This window comes from Melanerpes formicivorus, unplaced genomic scaffold (genome assembly GCF_026170545.1).
Source record: "Melanerpes formicivorus ecotype bairdi unplaced genomic scaffold, bMelFor1.0.p_v2 SCAF_105, whole genome shotgun sequence".
Taxonomy (NCBI): Eukaryota; Metazoa; Chordata; class Aves; order Piciformes; family Picidae; genus Melanerpes; species Melanerpes formicivorus.
Window position 1 is genome coordinate 1676174 of NW_027142457.1, and position 25369 is coordinate 1701542.

At 44.9% G+C, this 25369-nt stretch overlaps 2 protein-coding genes across 5 annotated transcripts in view; one reads left to right on the forward strand and one right to left on the reverse strand.

Moving 5' to 3' along the window:
* The window catches only part of PLAG1 (PLAG1 zinc finger), a 48862-nt gene extending 29268 nt beyond the window's left edge, over nt 1-19594 (reverse strand). For all 4 annotated transcript variants that reach the window (XM_068166745.1, XM_068166742.1, XM_068166744.1 and 1 more), the window contains exon 1: nt 19396-19594. The gene's annotated coding sequence lies outside the window, so the exon portion shown is untranslated. The remainder of the gene's footprint in view (nt 1-19395) is intronic.
* Nucleotides 19595-19725: 131 nt separating this feature from the next.
* On the forward strand, nt 19726-24820 carry CHCHD7 (coiled-coil-helix-coiled-coil-helix domain containing 7). Its single transcript, XM_068166746.1, has 4 exons — nt 19726-19947; nt 22926-23003; nt 23552-23650; nt 24589-24820. The coding sequence occupies exons 2-4, from the start codon at nt 22950-22952 to the stop codon at nt 24688-24690; spliced, it is 255 nt and encodes an 84-aa protein (XP_068022847.1). The 5' UTR covers nt 19726-19947; nt 22926-22949; the 3' UTR covers nt 24691-24820.
* The last annotated feature ends 549 nt before the right edge of the window (nt 24821-25369 follow it).

A 25369-nucleotide genomic window follows, 5' to 3' on the forward strand; every position in this document is an offset into this window, starting at 1 on the left:
CTATCCTGTCATGCACTGCAGGCTCTCCTGCTCTGCTCTCAGGGTGCTCACAGTACAAGCCCCACGGTGCAGGCAGGCTGGGCAGGTAGCATCTCTCCATCGTGAGTCACAAACAACATACATGCAAGTAGGTGTTTCATGAGGGTAAGGACTGTAGCTGTAGGACAAGGCTTCTCAGAGGATCCAGAGCCCAAGGCAATACATCAAACATGCTAGAGAGCATCCCAGGAGTCTGTATAACTATGTTCCATTGTCAGGATCCTTGTGCAAGTTTCCAGTCAGCAAACTGGCTTGGGAGCTCCCATCTGTGGGATATACAGAACTCTGAGAACTGGCATCCCACTGGGTGATCCAGGGCCTGAAAAGCAGGACAGCATAGGAGTGCCCATGGCAATGACAGAGAGGAACATAACTTGGCTTTGTGTAAATGAGGGACAGCTGCTATTTTACTTAAAAACAGGAGGGTCAGCCACTGTTGTTAAATTAACACACAAAATTAAACAGGACACATACAGGCAACCACAAGTACTTTTAACTGCTCTTTCTCCTTTCCTTTCCACATGTCTCAGTTCTCCTCCTTCAAGGAACACTGTGAGCCTGTCAGGGGAGGACAGATGCCTGCTGTGTTTTCCTTTTCAGCCTCTAGTACACTGAAGCCTAAAAATGGATGCTACTTTTTTAAAAGACATGAACAAAGCCTCACGACTCGGAAAGCCTCCTTTGGGTCTATTTATTCTTACCCGGCCATCAGTCTTTAGAAACAAACATTCTTCCTGTCCACTGCTCTCCTGTGAAAGACCACAGTATCTATAGTTACTGGAGAAGAGTGCTTCAGTTATCTAGGCTCGGATCCTTCCCATGCTTTACTTTCCAGCCTGCCCCACAAGGTTTGTTTTCTCAGAGGACACCAGACCCAAGATTTCTCTCTTTCTAAAGGCAGCTACTGAAATTCGTCACTGGGAAGCTCGTCACTCCTTACAAGAATCAAATACCAAGATCACATCTGAAACTGAAGAGCTGAAGAGTTGCTTCTGATCAACTTACAACTTCCAGCCAACTTGCCAGGTCTGTCCCATGCAAGGGAAGTGGTGAGACTGCAACTCTAGCCCTGTGAAATGCTGTCAGAGAGCACAGGCTGAGCCTTTTAAAAAACAGGCAACCAACTTCCCCCAAACCATTTTAAATTCTTGGTTGTAGGTCTTCCTGTCAAAGGAAGGCAAACTAGGCAGGTGGCACACACCACCACAGTAAGGCTGTGAATCTCTCACCAGAAAGGCAGAAATAGAATCACAAACAGCACCTCAGCTTCCTTCGAAATGCCCATGATTTTCTAACAGCTCTAGGAAGCAGACAGCACAGCAAGACCCCATGAATGGCATGAGGGAGCAGAGGGAGAAGGGCTACACCAAGCAAATAACCTTTCCTATTCCTTTCTTAAGCCATGCCTGCTTACAAGGGGCAATCTCACACAAACAGAAGGTATTTCTGGCTGATCTTGCTGGGCTGTTTCTCCCTGGCCATGTGGAAATGAAATTTATTACATAAAATGCTGCATTTTTGGCTAGAGGTAGCTTAAGAGCTTTCCTTCTCAGAATCCATGAGAAGATCCTTCCCTCTCCAGTTCAGTGGAGCAGCATGAATTTGTGGCTAAGAAGTTTTGGGTGCAATTCTGAGAGGCACAAACAAAGTAGGCAAAGTCCGAGTTCACACAGATACCCTCTGAGGACAGCTGTTGTGTTTTAAAGAATTCTTCCAGTTGTGCAAAAGGGGCTCTAAGGAAACAGCAAGGTGCAGATGTGCAAAAGGGGCTCTAAGGAAACAGCAAGGTGCAGATGTGCAAAAGGTGCTCTAAGGAAACAGCAAGGTGCAGAAAAAAGGGAAGCAGCTCAACACAAGCTGCACTATGGCAGAGCTCTTTCCTGGGGCTTGGTTAGGGGGAAGGGTGGAAGTGCAAGCCCAGGAAGCTGCTGTGGCACAGAACACAGGGCAGCAAGACCACCCAGGACCTGAAGCTCTGTTGGCAGATGGACATTTCTGATGGTTCATCTCAAGGAATGTGCTAAGAACAGCATGCAAGAATCCACTGAGGCCTTCAAGCAGTCAGAGGACTGACATGTTTTGCAGGTATATCCCTGGCCACAATCTGCTGGTGCTTTATCTGTAAGCTTCTTGCCAGCACACAAATATCCCTCTGTCTCCTAGTGCTCCTGTGTCACAGAGCACCATCAGGCTCAGCAGCGCAGAAATACGAACATAAACATTTTTCTTTTGCAACCGATGAGTAATAAGTGACTGACCATTATGAAAGCAGAGTAGCAAAGCAATCTGCTACAGGAAAACAGTACATTCAAGTAGAAAGTGGTAAGGAAACATTCAGGAGAGCACAAATCAAAACTTGGTAGAGGTAAATAATGGCTGGACTCGATGATCTTCGAGGTCTTTTCCCACCACAAATGATTCTTTTGAGTCTAAGACAAACCCCAAACTGAACATTGCCTAGAAATCAAAAATTTCAAGATACTAAAGAGTAAGGGACTTCTTTATGAAGCAAGGGGCAGAATCCAAGGGCAGGAGATTGAACACATCCAAGTGCTGGGTTCTGCACACTGGCCACAACAACCCCACGCAGAGCTACAGGCTGGGGTCAGAGTGGCTGGAGAGCAGCCAGGCAGAGAGGGACCTGAGGGTACTGGTTGATGGTAGGCTGAACATGAGCCTGCAGTGTGCCCAGGCAGCCAAGAGGGCCAATGGCATCCTGGCCTGCATCAGGAACAGTGTGGCCAGCAGGAGCAGGGAGGTCATTCTGCCTCTGTACACTGTACTGGTTAGGCCACACCTCAAATACTGTGTCCAGTTCTGGGCCCCTCAGTTTAGGAAGGAGGTTGACTTGCTGGAACGAGTCCAGAGAAGGGCAACGAAGTTGGTGAGGGGTTTGGAACACAGCCCTGTGAGGAGAGGCTGAGGGAGCTGGGGCTGCTTAGCCTGGAGAGGACGAGACTTGGGGTGACCTTATTGCTGTCTAGAACTACCTGAAGGGAGGTTGTAGACAGGCAGAGGTTGGTCTCTTCTCCCATGCAACCAGCACCAGAACAAGAGGACACAGTCTCAGGCTGCACCAGGGGAGGTTTAGGTTGGATGTTAGGAAGAAGTTCTACACAGTGAGAGTGATTGCCCATTGGAATTATTGGGCTGCCCGGGGAGGTGGTGGAGTCACCATCACTGGAGGTGTTCAGGAGGAGACTTGATGGGGTGCTTGGTGCCATGGGTTAGTTGATTAGGTGGTACTGGATGATAGGTTGGACACGATGATCTTGAAGGTCTCTTCCAACCTGGTCTGATCTATTCTAATCCCAACACATGCAAAAATGAAAGGGTCAGATCAACAAAGTGTTTTGAACTGTTATTAAAATGGTAGTCCACCTTGAGGAGGTGGCCTTCAGATGCACTGACAGCTCCGGGCTTCATTTTCCTGCTCTGGGTTTCTGAAGAGACAGAAATGAAAACCACCACTGAGGATAAAAAACTGCAGAGACTTGAAATAAACAAAAGAAGAGCAACAAGAGAGGGAACAAGTCACCACCAGACAGGCAAAGGGAGAAAGCAGAAATCCAGCAGAGCTGGAGCAGAATAACAAACAAACAAACAGTTTAATCTTTCCGAGGGCAGTGGGACAGGGTGATGACAGCTAGGGACACATTCCTCTGCTCCTCTTTTCCTTGAAGGAATTTATCATGGGCTTGACCTCTCGCCGGTCTTGGCTTTTTAAACAGCAAAGTTCCCCTTTGGAAAATAAATCCTCATCTTTAAAACAGAATTTGGTCTGAAAGTGAACACTAAAAATAGCACTAAGGAGCTTCATATCCACGTTGCCTTGATTTCTGTATCAATTTACTTGATGGCAACACGTCCTCTGGTCCTCAAGACTGAAAGGAGCTCTTCTGAGGGGTTAGTCCTACAGAGATGTTTGACAGGTGATACTTGGGAGTTTAAATCATAAATAATGGTTGAAGTATCAATGTGGACCTGCAGAGATGTATGAAGGAGAAGCAGTCACAAATGTTTCAAAACACTCCTGAGAGACGTAAGGGTCTGAGTTTAAAAAGAGTTTAAGGAAATGTGGGGGGGGGAAAAAAACTAAGCAGAACGAATCCCTATTGCACTAAGCCATACTGGCATGCCAGGAGATCTTAAAGACAATCTGGAAGAAACTTCACAAAGTCTCACAATTAGGAAATACATGAGGAATAACATCATGAATAAGTCTTCAAATTAGCAAGTGACCAAGAAGTGGACACTTTGCCAGCTTCAGTTCAGATCAAAATACTGAGTACTTGTAGTCCCTTCACAAAGAAGTGAGTGCTTCGGAGTAAGCTTCTTCACTCACTCACATTCTCTTCCCCCCAGTCTCAGGAACAGCCATTTCAAGATGACTTTTACAAGTCTGCAAACTGCAAGGGACAATTCACACATAACCTTGTGTGAGGGCAGTCCTTTAAAAAAGGACAAGAATATCTTTTAAATAGAAATCATGGAAAAGTTAGAGGCGGGGGGGGGGTGGGGGTAGGGATTCCTTCATTTGAACAACTGTCTGAAATAACTACTGCACTAACCTGATGACACACTTATTTACTCTATTTTCTTATGCCCATTATTCAGCTGCTGGCAGTAACACAGCTTCATTTAGCAATAGCTTGGAGCCCTCAGTAAGGGAATGTGTACGTAGTAGCTCTCTAATCTCACTGCCCAGCTGCTAAGACAGTCACATGAGTCACTTGCTGCCTTTAGAGCAACACACACCACTTGCTGAATTTAGAGACATTCTCTGTTTCTGCACTGGCTACACATACAAATTGAGTAATACCCTATCCTGCTCACACAGAGAACTCTCTAGGTGCTTTATTTTTATTTTATTATGATTCAAAGCAGTGAGTCAAAGGACAAACTTTGTACTGATACAGTTAAACCCCCAGCTCCACAAATTGAGTTACGTCCTGCTTTTCAGCGTTATCGTTTTCACTCCTGCTAGGCAGACTTCAGGAATCAGTTCCAAGGTAGGTAACTTCATCTAATAGTTCAGTGAAAATCCAGCCCTGGAAGAATGAAGAACTCTGTCTGCCAGGACAGTTCAGTATACAGCTTTGGAACAAAACACTTTACAACAATTCCTTCCTTATCAGGATTTTAAACGGTGACTGTTTGGAACACCACCTTATCCAACAGTCTATTTAAAAACAATTTACATGAAGCCTGGCACAGTGACTTCAGGCAGCACTTTGATCATCTGCTGATACAGAGAACTCCTTGGTGAAAATACTTTATTTATGAAGGCACTGGGTAGGAAGAGCTATCACATCCAAACAGCAGAACACCAGGAGGACAATCTGCTTTGGATGGTCGCTGAGTCCCCAGCGCAGGCCCTCTGAGGCTTCACAGAGTCACAGAACGTCAGGGGTTGGAAGGGACCTCAAAAGATCATCGAGTCCAACCCTCTCTGCCAAAGTAGGATCACCTAGGGCAGGCCACAGAGGAACACATCCAGGTGGGGTCTGGAAGTCTCCAGAGAAGGAGATTCCACAACCTCTCTGGGAAGCCTGCCCCAGTGCTCACTCCGTCATCCTCACCATAAAGAAGTGTTTCCCTGTGTTGAGGTGGAACCTCCTGTGTTCTAGCTTGTACCCACTGTCCCTTCTCCTACCACTGGGCACCACCAAGAAGAGGCCACAACCTTCATCTTGACACCCACCCCTCAGATATTGATAGACATTGATCAGATGCCCTCTCAGCCCTCTCTTCCCCAGACTAGACAGCCCCAGGTCTCTCAGTCCTTCTACACAGAAGGGATGTTCAAATTCCTCAATCATCCTCACAGCTCTCCATTGGACTCTCTCCAGCAGATTGCTGTCTCTCATGAACGGAGGAGCCCAAAACTGGATATGGCATTCCAGATGTGGTCTCAACACAACCTTCCTTCCCATATTCTCTCCATGCCTCATCCTGGTCCTGTTCTTTGCAGATGGTTGTATATGGACATGAACAACACAAGATATTAAGGTCTGCTCATACATGTTCACAGACTACCAGCGTAACAAAAGCCCCACCAAGTCACACTTGAAGGCACAGGGCTAATGCCACCAACACTAAGGCGTCCTTTAGGTTATAGGAAACAATTCTCCAGTTGGCCCCAGTGCCTGAAGAAGAAAGCAGCTTCTCAAATCTTACCTAACTCTGTTAGCTTCAAGCACGGCCAAGCTTGCCTCAAAATGGGCTTTACAGACTCCTTGCCAGTAGGAAATCACAGTAGGCAATGTCCCAACCCGCCAGTCGAGCAGCAGCACATTTTCAAGTTAAATACCCTAATCTGTCAGATAGCATTAAATGGAGCTCCACAACCAGCCAGAACAGAGCAGCAAGCACTAACAACCACCACACTTCTCACTCCTCTTGTACCTTCCCAAATTAACCTTTGTAAAAGTAAATGGTGGCATAGGTTATTTCTCAGCTGCCTGGGCAAACCCTGCACTGCAATTCAAATTCCTTCTATTGGTATCTGACAGCTAAAAAATTGGAGTCACTGATGCACACAGGGGCAGGCAATCTGCAGTCACATTTCAGACTAACACACATCTGTTCCTGCGAGTAACAGCTAAGATTTCTGAAGGCAAAAGGTAAGTGGAACGATACTGTTTCTGTTGTATTTTTTACACGACAGACAATTTTCTGCCAAGTGAGTCTTGCTGTTTCCCACGTCTGTGTGGCTCTTTACACTGCCACAGGATACAGTTACAGAAACTGAATGAGGAAAATCCACCTTCAGAAAACAAAGCAGCAGGGGAACATGGGGTGAGATTAGCAACTGAAACTACTAATCCAGGTGAATCTCAGCCTCCAATCCAGCTGGCAGAAAAATCTCAGCCTCCTTTACGTTATCACTTCCATGATCGGTGAAGCATTCCACTCAGGTATTTGGCTCTCACGACTTCATTTTCTGCAGCAAAATTAGGAACTGCTACCCTCCCACACCCAGAGAAAGTTTTGCAGATGCCGTTTTTCATCCTCAATTTGTCTCAAGTAACCAGAATGCCTTAAGGCAGCCCAGACCACGCTGACAGGAAACAATTCTTGGGGGGTGGGGGGAGGAAAAAAAAGGCTGCAAGTTGATAAAACATGTATTAAGCTTCTTATTAAAGAAGACTCTCTCCTTAAGAATTCAAGTTATCTCTGTGATAACCTGAAACCTTTCAGATGGACTCTAGAGGTAGATGCCTGGATAAAAAGCCCTGCCTACAGAGTGATGTATGGTGGCTTAGTGGATTAGCATGTTAAAAGCATAATCTCTTTTGACACAGCTATTTTTAAGTGGTCTTTGGGAAAAAAAAAAAAAAAAAACCAACAAAAAAGGTATAAAATGTTAATTCTGTTTTCCAATAAACATAACTTTTGATCTGCTGAGTCAGAGGTGTTATGTATAACCACCACAGCAGGAGCACAATGCTGTTTGTATGATTCCTGAGGAAAAAGCACGAGCGCAATTCCGTGTGAGCAACAACAACAACAGAATCAGGGAGCAGAACTCAATTAAAGGCAAATACACCAGAAGGAAACAGTAATTCTGCCCAAACAAACCACTTGTTTTCTGAGGTAACAAACCCACAGTCCCAGCAAGTCAGCTCCAAAGCCACGCAGCATTTATATTCAGACACGCATTTCCAGCACTGGACTAAAACACTCCGTGCCACCACTGCTCCATATCTCACCTTTAATTCTGAATTCCAACCACAGAACCAACAAACTCCCTAACCTCAGAGCACCATCAAGTGCTTTCTATCTGGATGTGGTAGGAGAGCTTTGTGTTTGTACAGCTCTCCAAAACCATCATGGCAGGGTTTTGAACACCCCTGCATGTCTAGGTACCTAACCTTTTTAATCTCAAAAAAAAAAAAGAAGCTATGTGTGTACATGGACACAACATAGAACTATTTTCTTTTGCCTTCATCAAATTCTGATGGATTTGTTACTGAAGATTATGCTGTTTTAAATGTGCACTCTGTATTAGTTTCATAGATACATTAACATTCTGTTGCTGAGAGATCCAAGCTATTGCTAAATGAATCTCCCACGACATCTAAGCACTATTTACTTGGGTGAGAAATATCATCATCCTAACAGAACAGTTATTTTTCTTTGCTTTCCAGATAGTTAAATGTTTTTCCAAGACCTTTACTAAAAGGATTTGTCCTTTCCAAACACTCTGCCTTCATAGGCGGTTACACTAATTGCCTTTGCAAGTTGACAGAGTTGTAAAACTCATCCTGGAGCGTCCATTTCTGATACTGCAGAATGAAATGAACATGCCAGTGTATGAAGGAAGGATCTTGTTGCAAATAATTCATCTATTTGTAACATAGTTCCCTGTTCACACTGCAGATCTAGCCCAATCCTTTACTGCAGGGCTGCTCCTTCCATGCTCAGGACACTGCAGCTCCATCATTAAGCAGCATCCCCTGCTGAGAAGCACAGGACTGCTGTTCCCTGTACCCTCAACGACCACCAGATTCCAAAAGATGCTTAAAGAAATGACTGTTTTTAACCTAAATAAAACCTCTGCAAACACCTTGATTCTTGATAACCTGAGAGATCACCCCTTTGCATGAGGGTCACCTGAAACCACCTCAAACATGTTACAGTAAGAAAAACTAAAAAGAAGAAAGGGGGCAATGCCACTTGCTCCCCAAGAGGCTTTTCAGCTTGTACACAGATCTGCCATTCTGAAACAGGCTTAGAACACAAGCTATGCAGACTATCCAGCTTCTACTGGACATGTACTAATGACCTACTTAGAATCTGATAGATGGAAATGATGATATTTGGAAACCACAAAATAGAGGCTGAATATCTTAAAGGTCACAGTGAAAAGAATTCTCAATTGGATTTTAATCAGCTTTGCAGAGGAACCCAGGACAGGTATCTTCACTGACTGTTTGCTCAATTCAACTTGGTTTGATTTATAACTAAGCAGTGTTCAAGATGCTGAGGAAACATTTAAATAATCTTGATATGACCAGACCAGAGGAAAAAAAAAGTCTCCTCCTTTCATCTACAAACTCAGTACCTCAGGTCCATTAATACTTTTGCCAGCCACTGCAACAGACTCAAAAAAAATACCAAGAAAGAGAATTCCTAAACTGATGAATGCAACAAGTGGCAGGGAAAAGAACAATCAATTTTTTCTTCCACATAACCAATCAAATATCCAAAGCAAGACAACAGAGTATTTGCTTTTCAGGCCTGAGCTCTGCCATTCCCAGGGGGGTGTGTACCCATTTTTCACTGCATGCTCTCTCAGATATACCCCAAAACACAACACCACAGAATCAGTGTATGAAGTTGCTAGGTAACAATTCATAGGAGGGATACAAATACTGTATGATCTCCAGCCACTAGAACCCCTTACACTTTCCTATGAGGCCCAAGTCTCAAAAAGTCTGGAGAGACAGACAGATATCAATGGATAACCTTCAGAGCACTGCTGGCAGCAAAAGTGGTGACGAATTTTTCCATATCTTTGGGAAGAACTAACAAATCAGTTAAGCTTTGTCTTCTTCAAGCTGAGTTCTAATACCTTGATGAACAAAAGTGATTTAAGTACTACTTCACATAACAGTTACAGAGCATTTGCAACCCGACAGCGATGTTTCTGCCTGCCTTTAAGATTGTTAACTTATCTAAATAAAACCTTTATGCTAAAACTACCTCCAAATATCAAACTCCCTCCTCCATGATAGAATTCAGATGCTGAGCAGAAAGGTTCATTTGACCTTCAACCACAGTTCAGCAACTAAAACTATAACAGGAATTAGAGGAGGTTTAGGGCATCCATGAAGCCTTTGAGGGTTTACTCAGAGTTGAGAGACTTTCTGTGGCTTGATTCCTGATGAAAACTGGAACAAACAGCACAATACTCAAGTACTTATTCAGACAAAACCTTTAGGGAATTCAATCTGCCTAATGAAGAACTGTGAAGCTCATCTCAAGATGACTGAATATATTATCAGTTTCAAAGTTGCAACATCACTGTGCGCCTGAAATCACAAATTCACAGGAGTTAAATTTTTTTGAGAGGCTGAGGGGCAGTGATTTAAGTCATCAGAGTCCCTTCCTGACCACACCTCCCTCGTCATCAGGGCTTGAAGAAAAGATCCAGTCTCCTTTTATGTTCAGTATTTTTACTAGGAAAACTACAGAAAAGTAGAAAATAACAACACAGAGTCGACCTCCCCAAATGAGAGCACCTTCCTACTCCAATCAAATGATCACTCAAGGCAGTTAAAAACTCCTCAAGTTTACTTCCCTTTCAGTACAAATAATGAAGCAAAAAGAGGAGTAAGAAGTTTGTTTCACATGATGAACAGGATTAAAACATAAAGCAGAATGTGCAACTCCAGATGGACTTCACTGACTTGTTCTCAAACACTCTGAAGTGGTGAAGTTTACCCAAGGTAAAACAACATTATGCTGCAGGGGAGATCTCTAACAACAAGGGGATTTTTTTCTCCCCCAAGCAGCTTATTCCATGCTTTATCATTTCTGAAAGTCTAAGGTAGATCTCTGTTTGCCTTCCACAGCAATTGATGCTGGGAATGTCTTGGAGTATTTTTTCTGAGAAGCAGTGATGCCACATATTTCATTAATGCTACAAGCCTGCAAAACCTGACATTATTTCCTCACAGGCTCGTTTAACATCCAGCCAGTTTGGGACTATTCCCACCACCCAAATACCACTATGATTAAGTTTCCTGTGTTACTCTACACCCAATTTTTCTCCTTTGTAGCATCATCAGCACAAGTTAATTCCACAGTGTTCCACAGCCACAACTTCTGTGGCACAGAAATGACTAATATCAACACAACATAATTTGGAGTGAATGGAGGAGTTTTAAGTAAGTGAAAGAAGTGCTGGCTATTGGAAAAAAAGCAAAGGATACACTCCTGCAGCTAAGGCAAAAAAGAATAGTAAGAATAATAAAAAGCCTTTAAAATTACAACTGGGAAAACAGGACATTTTACAAGTAATGAGAAATTAAATGAGTTTGATAGAAATAATTCACATATACTGTTTAAAGCCATTGCAACACATATTAAACCCAGCCTGCATAATTAGGACAATTAACATATTATGATTCTTGGTTAACTTTTAAACTAACAAATAATGTAACTTTGTTGTTGAGGACTAGAGCTGATTTCACTGGACTGGTATGCTTATAACTGTATTTAAACACCATTTAAAATAGCATGCAGCAACACCATCCTCTGACAGATGCAGTAATATTTTTTTATTGCTTTTTTCTGAAGCTGATTAAAATATAGCCATAAGCTACATGTTTGTGCTGGGGTGGAATGAGAAGTGGTTAAATCCAAACACAATCCCAACTATTCAGAAGAATTAAGAAAACTGCCAAATCAGAGAGGAGAAAACAAACCAAACCAAACCAAACCAAAGCCCCCCTAATCTACAGACTGAAATTAACTGGTGTTCTGTTGTGATCAGCTTCAAGCTACATGATTCCTAGTGTCCCAGACGAAACAAATTCTGTGTGTATTGACCACTGTAACTTCCAGTGAACTAAAGAAGCCTGAGCAATCTCTGTGTTTAGCTTTTAAACAGAGCACTAAACCCTGACAGGATTTTAGAGCTGTTTTATTTCCAGTTTAATATTCAACTCTTCTTAAAAGTACTTGTGAGGGGAAGAGCACCAGTAACTGATAACAGGTAGCTAACACCATAAATTTACACCTTTGTAGTGCAACATCTTAAGAAACCCTAGGAACTGCTGTGGGCAATTTCTACTCCCATATTGATATTGGATCTGCACTTCCACCTGATAAATAGGGAATTACTAAGCCTTGCATGTAGGCAGCTGTAGTAAAGGCACAATTAGTACAAATGAGAATTCCACACGTGACAGTAAGAGTCTGAAGAAACCTAACATTTACAAACTTGTAAATGTTTTATTACTAACTATACAGTCTTGACTGAAATTTAATAGCAAGCTGCCTTTCTGCCTGCTCAAAAAGGGCTCTTTTGGAAAACAGGAATTCCTCTATCACAACTGATTCAGAGGACATGGCATTCTCCCTGCACAGCCAGGTGTCTCCTTAAACGTGGGCATCTCTATGGCATAGAAATGTAACACTGGTGATAAATACACACACCACACCAAAAAAACCTGTTTTATCAGAAGTGACAAGCACTTGCAATCTGATTTGCATACTGAGGGTCTTTCTGCTGCTCAAACATTTAGGCTAATGAGAGCTCAGTACTCCTGAATCAGAGGCTTTTTGCAGGGCTTTTTAGAGAACTCCTGCACTAGTAAACCTGATAGACTGTGACCCACAAATACATACTCAATAAATGAAGAGGGAAGGTTAAGTTTTTCTCCTTGCTTTTTGATTGCTTGGCAACTCACAATAAATGTGCCTAAGACAAAATCAACCACCTACATCTTATTTAAGGAGAAATACTTCAGATTTGGCAGTTTCCAAAGTTTAATGTGACCCACAAGCATAAAGAAAAGCTTTTAGGGTGCAAGCTAGTGACACACAGTGTCAGGCTACCAGGTAAATTACCTATACAATGCATAAGTCACTCTATGTGCAATCTGTATGGTTAAATGGTATCAAACTGAGTATTATTTACAGCAAAATGGGAGAGATTATTATTAGTTATCCTAACTTCAGTTTAAAAAAAAGCAACTTTTGACAAATAATTCCCTTTAAACACTTTCTAATCTGATTTCTAGGGATATTCTCCTTTGAGAGAGGAATTTAGCACATTAAGTGCAAAAGAAGATTAGAGCAATTCAGTTTACTGTAACAGACACTTTTTGCATTTCTCCCAGTTCCTTTACTTGGTTATTTCTTAATTACATCTGATGGCAATTCCAGGTTTTACTTTCCTGACTCCCACTTGACTTCTCAAAGCTGATTTGAGCTATTTTACTTTGGAGCTTTGAGTTACTGCTCCGTGCGTTACAACCATAATTATCTGCATTCATTTCTCTTATCTGTTTCACTTTTTGGTTTCATTCGAGTTCAGCCCTGATTTTTTTATTCCCCCCTTTCCTTTCCTTTGCACAAATGAAATACAATTATGCAGGTTGGGCCACATTCTACTCTCTTTGTGTCCCCTTGTAAGTCTATCAAACCAACCAGGGTTGGGCATGTGTAAAAAAGCCCATCACCCTGAGCAGGCATTTTACTGTGTTTGACAAAGTATCTGCACTCTGAGCACACAGTGAATTAGAAAAGGAACAGAAGTTATTACAAAGAAGGCTATAACTGAACCTGATTTATTCCTTCAACATGAGAAGAAAGAACAAGCTTTCCCACCCTTCACTGTCAGGTATGGACTCATGCAGCCATCTCAAACCCCTGCTGTCTATGGTGGTTAATTTCATGCCATGTCCCTGCAGCAACAGTTTACAAGACATGCAGAGTCCATTTAAATATTAACAGTTTTAATATCTCCAATGAGAAGGCCCCATCCTTTAGAACTGTTAGCACACAACTATTTTGAAGAGCATGATGTATCTTCCCCCAAATTTATCCTGCCCTCCAATTCTATTCATTTCTCCTAAGTCACCCCTCTCAGATGAGGCAGTTAACAGGTGAACAATGAGACTGTGGCAGACAAAAACCACTTTAACAAACCATCCTAAATAAAACTGAACTTGCAGCAGTGGGGAGCAGTTCTGCTCAGTGTTAGGTTTTTGCAACCTGTGTGCAATGAGAATTTTTCACATTTGATTTTTGGTGGGCAACTGCTCATTTCAAAGGAACCAGTAAGGGGAATCTGGTCCTTTTCAGCTGAAAGGTCACTGTATTCCTTAAGAAAAAATTGCAATAAAATACAGGCAGCTGTTCAAGTGCTTTTATCCACAGCTCTTCGCCGTTTTACCTTCAAGCTGCAAGTTTGCAGAGTTTAAAAATCAATATAAATTCAATTAAATTCTAGAGGTGGGTTTTTTGATGAGGAGGAAACCCACACAATTCTCTGCTACCAGAATGCTCTGATAAATGCTACAAAAACCCCAAACAACCCCCCTTGCACCTCAGAAATCTAAATATTTTACATTTGATCAATATAAACTGTTGCTTTGTTCTAATATTTGAATTATTTTTAAATAGTTTTTTTTAGGCTACCTAAACATTTGGTAATTGGTTAAAGATGCTCAGCACTTCAGAGGGTAGATGCTGCACATTTCTTTTACAAGCAGTGCAAGCTAAATCCCCCCCAGAAGCAGATATTTGGAGACTATCTCCCTGCAAACAAGTGCTCTGTCACTTTGGTGCTGGTGGCTGCAGGCTCCTTTTAACTCCACACTGATTTCAGAAGGATCTCACTGCTCTAACATATTTTCCCCTTTTCCAGACTCTCTCCCCTTGGTAAACAGATAAAAGTTGTTCAAGACCCCTGCCAGAAGGTATTTGGTGACAAAACCCCCCTGATTTTAAAAATAGAAGAGGTTCCAGATAGGAAATGTTTCGAAACTTCTGCTTTAGACTCTGAATTAAAACACCTCTTTTAACAAAACAACCTTGAGCAGCTACAAACAGTGGTTTATTTAGAACACCAGCAGTACCCTCTTTAACCCATTAATTTGAAAACACATGCACTGCCCTGCAAGGAGGAGACTTAAGGGCACCATTTTGCCTGACTAGCTAGCTGCAGGGATGGACGACCATTAGAAGTGGCTGTGCTTTCTCTGTGGTGCCTTTTGGAACTGCACAAACTTTTTTTAAAACCTTCTTAATTAAAAGAAAGAAAAAATAAATCTCAAAGTTCTGCCACTGGGAAAACTAATTTTTCAGGAGGGCTAATAAATAAAAAGTCCACACCAAGAGACACACTTCCACTAAGCATTCGAGGGAAGCTGGATGTGTGGCAGTTTAGTCTCCTGTATTTGCTGTCCTGTTGTGGAATAGTGAGGTTATTAACTTTTAAACTTTATTGAAGAGGATTGATAAGTATTGAAGAAGGATCTTAGCAGATTTACAGCTCCCCAGTTCACCTATAAAAAGTGGGGTAACTTTAGCAACACCAGCCTTTAGCATTTGTTTCCTCAGGTGTTTTAGGTTTAGAAAATCTTGAGGCAAAAAATAAATAATCCAACTGAACCCTATCTAGAATCAGAGCAACATATCACAGAGGAGATTAGCTCAGCCCTTAGAAGTGGGGAAGCTCTGCAAGCTGCTTCTATTTTTATTTAACACCACAGCATCCCTGGAAAGCTAATTCAGTTTTCCACAAAAAGGGAGCAAAGCAGATTGCAAAAAAACAATCCCAAGCAACACTTATCTTCTGCTGTTATTCTCACCAGCTGGATTAGAACTTCAAATTAAACCCACTTTGAGAGAGTATCAAATTCTGTGAGAACACCCTTTCCACTTCATCCTCCCTGTGTCCTGAATTTTAGCCTATGGTTGGATGCACTGAATTTACTTTGCAATACACAACTGTAAGTCAAGAAAGACACTCCACACACAACATCTGCTTCTTCCACCTTGACACTGCCAATGCCTACACCTATTTTCAGCATTACAATATTAATGGTACAGAAGCTCTTAATTTGATAACAACCATAATAACACATTAAACACTTCATACTGATGCTTCACAGATAACATTTGAAGGGTTCCTAAACACTCTTCTCAGCACCATTAACTAGTTTGTTCAAGTTAGTTCTGCACAGCTACTACTGCCTATCTACTCTGCTACATTAAAAACACCAACACAGGGTGTGCTGCTGTTAATCTATCCAACTTCTCTGTGGGTCAGGATAAAGTTACTTCAGTCAATGAAAAGAAAAGATCGGTGCAAGAAATAGCCAGGACGGCACTTTCAAGTGTGAATTCTTCCTAACTATGAAAGAGATCTCTAAACCATAAAAGAAAGTTTGAGGGGAAAAAAAATGTTCATTTTTCACTCCTTTATTCAAACTGATTAATTGTTCTTCCTCAGTGAGCCTTGTTTTGGTTTGTTGGGGTTTTTTTTTTTTTGTTTGATTTGTTGGGGGTTTTTTTTCTTTCCCCCCCTGTGTTTTTTTTTTTTTCCCCTAGAGTAGTTAATGTGATTTAATTTTCACAACTGTGAGTCACTGGAAAACTTTTGAGATTTCTTCCAAAATCTGCATCCCAGTCAATAACTACTGCACACCAGCTTCTTTGGTCACACATGCAGAGAAGCTCCAGATCATTTGCAAACACATGCTAGTCCACACAGAGGGCTAACACAACTGATACTCAGCTTCCACAAGCTCAAAGAAAACACTGGCTGAAACAGCCTCCCTGCAAGCTCAGTGCTCCATCTCCCCTCAACAACCACATACCTGCACTCAAATTTTTAACCTAGAATTACAGGCAAAGACCAGAAAAGCGAGGCACAGGTAAAGGAAACATCCTAACTCCTCAGAAAGGTATCAAATTGCCTTGCTGAGAGGCGATGCTGATTTGTTTTTTAAATGTAGGATATTTCACTGAAAATTAAAACACACCAGGGAGAAGCAGAGCACTTCACATCATTACAGTTCAACAATTGCAAGTTAAAAATTAAGCAAAACCCTGAAATCAGCCCGAACCCATGCTAAAAGCATGCATGCAGGCACACATATGAAACCAGACAGCACTTGGGATGATTTTTTCTTGTTTTAAACAAAGCCAGAGGCACTTCTCCCAAGTGATGTTATAATTACACAGGGAAGGTGTACTTCTAAGAAGCCCCTGCTTTGACCAATGAAACCCTACAGCTGCTTTCACCATTTCCAAAACCTTTTGGGACCGTTCAGAACATTTCAGTACAGGACAAGCTCCACATCTTTTTTTTTTCCCCCCCCAACAAACTCAGGTGTCCCAAACAAAAGTGAATTTATTCAAAGTGAAAAAAACTAACACACTTCACAACTTCCACAAGATGTCTGTGACACTGCCCTGTGCACACAGGTCTCCTCCCAGGGAACTCACAGCTGGCAGAACAGCACTGGGTTTTAACATGAAACAATCTGGGTCTATTTCATTTTTGCAACACCCATTTCCAGAAAAAAAAAAAACACAACCCCACAGAACACACCAAAAACCCCTCCAAAACCTCTCCAAAACACAGCATTTTAATTAACACACCAAGAAAACCCCCCTGAAGACGCACAAAAGAATTGCCTTGATCCAAACGAATCTGCACGTTTCCCCCTGTTATCCTGCCTTAAGGTATCAGACCAGGGCCGATTTGATACCTTTCCATTAAAAAAAACCAACAACGAAGCATCCCTCTGCAAGAGACAGAGGTGCTGCAGAGGTGCTGATAACCCTAGGAAAAGAGAAGCTGTCTCTTTAAAATGCCCTGCTATGTCCCTGATCCCACGTGGAACCAACATCAGCAGCACTTTCGCATTAACTTCAATGTGAGGTGAGATGAGGCATCATGATTTCACAGAAATAAACCGAGAAGGCTTGCAGGAGACATTCTTGTTGAGGGACAAACAGGTGAACCGAACGTGCCAGGGAAAGCAGCAAGCCCGGCAAGAAGAGGTGCCCTGCCCCTGAGCCCTCTCTGCTTTCCCTCTGGAGCATTACCTCAACCCCCTCACCACCCTAAAGAATCCAGTTTAAATAGAGGAGGGAGCCACCAGGAAAACTTGAAATTCAAAGGCAACGAAAACGCACTTTATAAAACCGGAAAGGTTTACTCTTTGCCTCACACATCCTAATTAGATCAGGAAAGTGACACTACAAAGGCATTACATTCCGGTCCGAAAAAAAAAAAAAAAAGGGAAGAAAAAAAAAATAAAAAGACGAAGAAGGGGGAAGAAAAAAAAAAAAAAAGAAGCCGGGAGGGGGGTGAAAAAAAGGCAAGAAAAGAACTATTAAGAAAATAGAAAGGGTGATAAAGGAAAAGAAAGAAGCCCCCGACCCCCCAAGCCCCCCAGACATCGGAAAAAGCATGAGAAAGGGAAGTTATAAAGCAGCACATAGAGCATTTATCTTATCTAGGATCACTCCACATTACCCTCAAGTTATGCACTTTCTGCACTATCATCTCCCCCTACCTCTCTCTCCTGAAAGGGATTTTCACGTTTTCTCATTGTCGGTGGCGAGTTATAAGAGGCTTTTGCCTTCCCAAAGAATTCATCAACAAAAAAAAAAAATAATAAATATTAACTCCTTGCTCCCTGAAACCTTAAAACGGCCTCGGGAAGAGACGGGTTTTATTCTGTTACCTTGAGGAAGAAAAGGGGGAGCAGCCCCGATTTTTAGGTATTTTTTGGCATTTTTTTCTGATTTTTATTTTGTTATATGCCTCAGTTCTCCCTCCATTTTGGTTGTTTATGATACTGACAACAAGCTGTCCCTGCTCTCTCTCTCTCTCTCTCCGGATCTCTCCTGCTTTCAGTTAGCAAACCCCCCTCCCCAATGCAACTCGACTCAGCACTTACTTGGGTTCACACTTTTCCCTAAACACACACCGATGGGGAAGGGGAAGGCTTCTGGGCCACTCGGAGGGGGAGAGCAGGCAAATTCGTTTCTTTATTACGAAGAAAAAAAAACTTTTGTCCAAAAAACGACGGGAAAGGGGGGTCGAGTGCCCCAAAGTCACTCCGGATCCCCCCAAAAGACGCAGCCGCCAGGTCCGGGGGACACCCCACGGGTAGCCGGGTCCACGGGGGAAATTTCTGTGCGAAATTCGGCCGGTTTGAGGCGGGGGGCGAATTTATATTAATTTTTTCCCTCATTTTTCGGCACCGCGGTCTCTAATGTCTTCCGCTCCCTCTCGCCGCTCTCGCCGCTGTCACTGCATTCACAGCACAGGCTCCGGAGAGGCGAGGAGGGGAGGGGGCGGCCGCGCAGCTCCTGCTCCTGCCCCTGCCCCGCGTCGCCGCCGCGGCCCCGGCCCCGGCCCGCCGCGGGGGTCGGTGGCGGGCACCCCGCGCCCTCCTGCCGTCCCCCGGGCAGCCCGCCGCCTCGCCCGCTCGCTTCGCGAACCAACATAGCGCCGCGGGGAGGGAGGGGAGGAGTGGAGGAAACTCCTGAGAGAGGGTTTTTTCTGAAAATCATCTCTTTCTCCCTCCGAGGAAGGGGAAGGGGGGCACCGCTCGCCTCGCCTCCCCTCCCCTGCTTCCCCCCCTCCCCCCCCCCCGGGGGGGTCCGACGCGAGGTGGTGGGGGGCTGCGGGAGATGGGGGGGAGCGGGATGGAAGGCAGGGATGGTTAACACAAACTTTTCCTCACTGCTCGCTGCTCCTCTCTCCTCTCCCCCCTCCTTCTCCTCCTCCCCCTTCATAATTTAAATAACCCTGATATTTCCCTGCTAAACCCCGGCGCCTGCCCCCCAAACCCGCAGCAGACTCACCGCGGGAGCCTCAGCATCCCCTCTGCGCCCCGTTTCCACCCTTTACAGTGTTCTCCGATTTTTCTGTAATTTTTTCCCCATATTTCGGGCTGGACGCGGCGGGCCTGGAAATTGTTTGCTTTCCAGTCTTTCCAGCAGCCATTGTAGTGTATGCGCTGCGGTGCAGCCCAGCCTGCCGCACACGCCGCGCCCACACCGCCCGCCGCCCACACGCACCGCGGGTTGGACGCCTCCCCCAGTCAGTCAGGGCCGCGGCCGCGCCCCGCCGCCGGCGCCTGCGGCCCGCGCCGCCCGCCCCGTTGGTGGAAGGAGGCGCCGCTCAAGGCCGGGGCGGACCCGCCGCCGCCGCCATTGGAGGCCAGGCCTTGCCACTCAGCGCCACCGGGGCGTGGGCGGCCGCGGCGCTTGGGCCGGGGGGAGCAGCGAGGCCGGGAGCGGGGTAGGCTGCGCCCGTACTTAAGCGGACTGCCCGAGCCGCTGACGTCTTTCGAATTGGAGACGGGCTGCCCCGCTCCCGCCCCGGGGCTCCCGCGGACGCGGCCGGCGACGGAGGTGAGTGCCGGCGGCCCGCGCTGCCGTGCCCTGCGGATCGGGCGCCGCTTCCCCTTCCTCGCCGGGCGGGACGGAAGGCTCGCTCGCCCTTCGCCGCTCGCCCGCGGGCTGGAGGGACTCTGTCGCCGGGCCGGGAGAAGGCGCCGGGGCCCGGCGGCCGCGGCGGGGCCCGGGCTCCGCTGTGCAGCGGCAGGTGGAGCTGGGGGAAGCGGGCTGGACTTGCGGTCGCTGGGCGAGTGTGGCCCTCGGGGCGGCCGCCGTCTCCCCTGGCGGGCGGGGAGGGGACGCGGGGGCTTCTGCGCCGTCCCTCACCGGCGGAGGGGACAGGCAGGAGCTGGGTGCTGGTGCCTCCTGGGTCCGGCGGTGGACAGCCCGTCCCCTCCACATCCGCCTTGTGTCCCCACCACCAGCGCCCCAAGCCCCCTTCTGGGTGAGGCAGCTCGGCCGTGGCGAGCGGACAGATCCGCCGGCAGCCTCCTCCCGCCCCTCCGCTTGTGCCGCTCAAAGAGCGGTGCAAAACCGTAGGGATTTTACACGGCGGTCACTCCAGGGTGTGAGGTTCAATTAGCCGCTCTGCATTGCAGCGTAATTAGCGATTTTGTGCGCGCGTGTGTATATATGCGCTTAAAAAAGGCAACCCAAACACTTGTCAATGGGAGACAGCCTATAGAAAAATATCCTGATGGTTTATGAACTGGAAAAGCCCTGGGGTTAAAGAGCGCTAGCAAGCAGTGTATTTCTCTGCGGTACAGTTTACAACTGTTAATGTGCTAAAGCGTAATTAAGAACTGTGGCATAGACAAGCCTTCGGTTGTAGCCGGTTCAGACCTGTGCTGGGGAAGCAGGAAGGGAAGGCTGTGCAAAACCTGGGGAGGGGAAAGCTCTCTTCCTGCCCAACTGCTCCTTCAGGGTTTCCCTGTGACCTGCCTGCCCTTCCAGCTGATAATATTTCAAACCCTGAAGTGCCTGGGAGAGGGGAAGAGAGAAACACGTGCAGCAGCTATCGGACCTTTTTGGTAGTATTAATTAGCGTTTAAGGATTTGTTCTCTCTTGAGCGAAGCAGCTTCATGAGAACCTGAACTGCCTGTTCAGTAAGTAGGTCTTTAATGTATTGTGTGTATTGTTCCTTAAAACCAGGCAACGCACGGTTGCAGACTCTGGTAGTGTAATCAGACTGAAAGTGTTAATTGCAGCTTGTGTAATGAGCACTGATGATGACACATCCAGCCGCTCAGGAATACTCTTTCGGAGAGCAATGCTGAAGTCAGCCTAGCACCGTACACCTTGAGGCACGTCTGCTTAGAAGGTGCTTACACCTCTGTAGCAGTGAAACGCAGACATAAACCTCCCCAAGGGTTAGATTGAGGCATTGTGATATGCTGCTTTTGTTTTCTTCTATTTCTTTCCCCTGTCTCACCCCCTGCAGCCTGGGATGATGCTGTTTTGCATGCTTGTGCTTGCATTTGAGTTGGAAGTACCTGGTCAAAAATCCTTTGCACATACAAAAAAAACCCAACCCCCAAAAACAAAACCCCCAAACAACCCAGACTTGGAACTGGTTTAAAACTGGGGGAAGTGGAAGGGTTTCCTGATGCTGTTCTTTAAAAGGCCCATTTGCAGAAAATAAATCATGTGGAATGTGAAAAATACTCAGGGCACCAGGAGGATACTTGAACAGGATGTAAGTTCTAAGGCTTAGTCACCTGGAATAGCTTATTCATACCCAAAGAACAACTTCTAGACAGAAAATGATGTCTTAAATCAGGAGCTACAAAGAGTAGTATCTGATTTTTGTTTGCTGACATCAAGCAAAACTGGCTTTTTGCTGTAGACTTGCAGTTACCCATCTCTGATGTGAGCAGAGACAGGTTTAAGTTCAGAATTAGCAGCAGGGGTCAAAAAAGGAAACAAGACAATCTAGCAAGGTTCTTTCCCAGCTTCCTCCATCAGCTGTACTGTAATTTGTTGCAGAAAGCTCTCTCTTCTTCAGCCCTGTGTTTCTGCTTGCCTTGGCTCACATTGTCATCTGGCCAACATTTATTTTCAGTGAGGTTTAGTATTTGTTTGGAACAGATACCTGCATGGCCATGTGTGTGCCAGAGGCAATGTATGGGAAGTTGTAAAGGGAATGAAGGTCTGCTGTTTGTCTTGATGTCATCATCTTGGATCAGGGTAGGTGGTTGGCTCCGAACCCTGTGTCTCTCAAGCTTACAGCTCCTGAAGTCAATGTCAAACTACTAAACTGGACACAAATGTGTTTCAAGGTGTCATACACAGTGTAAAGGGGTCTGGTCCCTCTTTGGAGTGAAACTTTTCCTGTTAACTATCTGATACAGCAGCACAGGAGATGGTTGGGTACTTGTTAGACCTGGGAAAGCTCAGTGGAGATACAGCTAGATGTGCTCCAGCTAAGGAGTAAGCACAGATCTGGCTAAGTTTGCTTGTCCATTGCTCCCACACACCATTCACTGAAGTGTCTGTGGTGTGCTGGCTGTGAGTATCTCCTGTGGAGCTGTTCCTCTTGGACACAGTCACTTCCTCAGTGACCTGGCAGGCTGGTATGAGAGCCACCACCACGGCTCCATTGTCTGCAGGACTTTCTCAGGGAGTGAGTCTTGGTGACAGGCTGAACTTGCCTGAGCTGGCTTGCTATTAGAGCTGTTGAGGGAACACTTTTTCAAAGCAATGTTGTGGTGATCTATCTCTCTTAAAATACAACCAAACTGTGTGCATTATTTGGAACAGCTTGTCCAGAGAAGCTGTGGAGGCTGCAACCCTGGAAATGTTCAAGGCCAGGTCAGATGAGGCCTTGAGCAACCTGGTCTAGCAGGAGATGTTCCTTCCCATGCCGGGGGGTTGAAACCGGATGATCTTTAAGGTCCCTTCCAGCCCAAACCATTCTGTGATTTCCTGCTGGAGTTCAGTTTTAATCCTGAGTTACAAGTAGATACATAACCTGTTTCTTTTCTGTTTCTAGGCAGGGTGCAAGTGTCTGTCTAGAATGTCCAGGCATGCACGGCAGCTTAGAGACCAGGATATAAATCCCTGTGTAGCGGTAAGAAGATGACCCTGGGGTTTCTAATTGTATGTTTCAGTGTTAAATAATGGATCCTCTAGAGGGTGGTTTGGTTTAGCACTCTTGCATTGGTCTTTTGGATTGGTGTTTTAGCATAAAGATGGGGAAACCTGGAGGTTTTCTGTTATGGTGAGTGTGAAACAGCAGTGAGTAATTCCTCAGAAACAGGAATAATGCAGCTGAGAGCTATCTCTTCAGTTTCCTGTCCTTAAAACCAGAGCCTGAAGTCCTGCTTAGACAGGCTGGCTTTTTTTTTTAAGTCTCTTGTGGGTTTTACCAAGCATCCTTGTAAACAACTGTGGACTCTATCCTTACTGTTTAAAGAGTTCTAATGTCTGTTATCTCTAAATGAAGTCATTGCTTGGAATTGCTGATTATCCTGTGTGATGGATGTTCCTCTGCTCTCTCTGACAGCGTGCTTTCATCTGAGAAGCTGCCTCCTATCTTCTTGGGTTTTCTGGGGTTGTTTTTTGTACACTGAGTATAGTAACTTCCTTCAGCTCTGAAGTGTGTTTTCCCTGTTCAAGGAAACAGATGCCTCTAGAAAATGTATGGATGACAACAACTATAACAAGGACAGGTGCACTGCTTATTTTCTGAAGTACAAAAACTGCAGAAAGTTCTGGGTAAGCACAGCAGATTTCCTAAGTTTTATTCCACTCTTAGCTTTAAGTACATTACACCTGACATGCTTGCTGAGCTCTTCAGGCTTAGCTCATGCTGACTGCTGCTCATATTAGTGACTTACAGGCCAGAGTGGTCCTGGTATGTTGCTGGAAGGCTTAAGCAGATGCATATAAAGTTTTTTTCACCTGCTTCTTCTCAGTTGCTCTCTCAGATTGTGAGTTGCTTCTTGTAGTTCCTGATATGTTTCCCTCTAAATTTGAGTCAGATGTTTCTAGTGATAAGGTCTGCCCAGGGAGGTGGTGGAGTCCCCAACCCTGGAGGCGTTCAAGAGGGGATTGGATGTGGCACTTGGTGCCATGGTCTAGTCATGAGGTCTGTGGTTGGACTCGATGATCTTTGAGGTCTCTTCCAACCTAGTGATACTCTAAATGGATAGATAGACAAAGTCCTGAGGTCAGATCATCTGTTTTTCCATTGTTTTGGGTCATGATTACTTCAATACCCTGCTGAGGAAGAGTTCATTCTTATTTGGTGGTGTCCTTGCTTCTGTGCCTGTTGTGGTAGGGAGGCATCATGAGGAGCTATGTGCAGTTAGACTGTTCTCTGCTCTCTTCTTTCCTTATGCTGTAGTGGTAGAGTCTTTTAGCTTAGCCTTCAAATACATGTGCACAGTACCAGAAAAACTGTTTACAGGCAGTTGCACATTAAGTCTGGGGTAGTGTAATGGGAATACTGTAACTCACTGTCTCCTGAAGCAGTGAGCTAAACTATCAGGTGTCTTCAGTTAAGTACTAGCACGTTTAGTTATCAGCTAATCAGGCTGACTGTCTTGCTCTGGATAACAGAAGTACTCTTCCTATAAAGAATCTTATTCATTTGGAGCTCAGAGACTTCTGAGATGTCTTGTGTTCTCATGGTCACTTTCTTCTATTTTCAGCATAACATTATGATGGAGAGAAGAAGAAACGGGGTGAAACCAGAGATGCCCACAGCAGAAGAGAGAAAGAAAATGTTGGAATCAATGGAGCAGCCCTACTGAGGAGAAACTTGCATTGATTGACTCTTTTCACTGTACATATGAGGACTTTATCAATAGCAAATTGCCCCTTTATGCACTGGACTTTACAGTTGCTTTATCTTGGATTAAAATAAGGTCTTAAATTTTGAAATGTGTGAGTTTTCTGGGATAGAACTTCCTGGGTTTGTTTGTACTCCTCCTCATGGGACCTTGGCCTCTCACTGGAAGATATGGATATCAACACAACCTGTGCCCAGGCACTTTGGAAGTGGAAGCTACCTCACTTTGGAATGTGAAAGATAATGGGGCTCACAGAAAGTCTGTTTGAAAAGAGGGAGGGGGCTGGTGAGTCTTGCAGTGGAGTTCTAAGCATGGAGCAGGTTGAGAGACTATGTGCAGCACATCTCTTGTATCCAGCTGTCCTGCATAGTATGTATTTACCATGTATGGTCTTACCATTGTCTTCCATGTGAGTTGTATTCTGTGTCCCTGTTTGTGAGGGCTAACATCCCAAATCCAAGAAGCTTGCCATGGGGCCTGCCACTGCACTCATCATTTACAGCAGAAGCTCACCATAAATCAGATCTGCAGGCTTTGCTTGTTAGAAGGTTAGAGAGGCTGAAGATAGAACTGAGCTCCTGAGGTCTGAGCCCAAGTAGTGCCTCCTGTGGATAGTAAATAGATACTTGGCTGGTGGGGA

What these genes read in the sequence shown, in the direction of transcription:
- CHCHD7 (XM_068166746.1), top strand. Translation starts at nt 22,950, where the DNA reads ATGTCCAGGCATGCACGGCAGCTTAGAGACCAGGATATAAATCCCTGT. An exon ending in ATATAAATCCCTGTGTAGCG is followed by an intron (nt 23,004 to 23,551) that starts GTAAGAAGATGA and finishes TCCCTGTTCAAG; the next exon opens with GAAACAGATGCCTCTAGAAA. An exon ending in AAAACTGCAGAAAGTTCTGG is followed by an intron (nt 23,651 to 24,588) that starts GTAAGCACAGCA and finishes TTCTATTTTCAG; the next exon opens with CATAACATTATGATGGAGAG.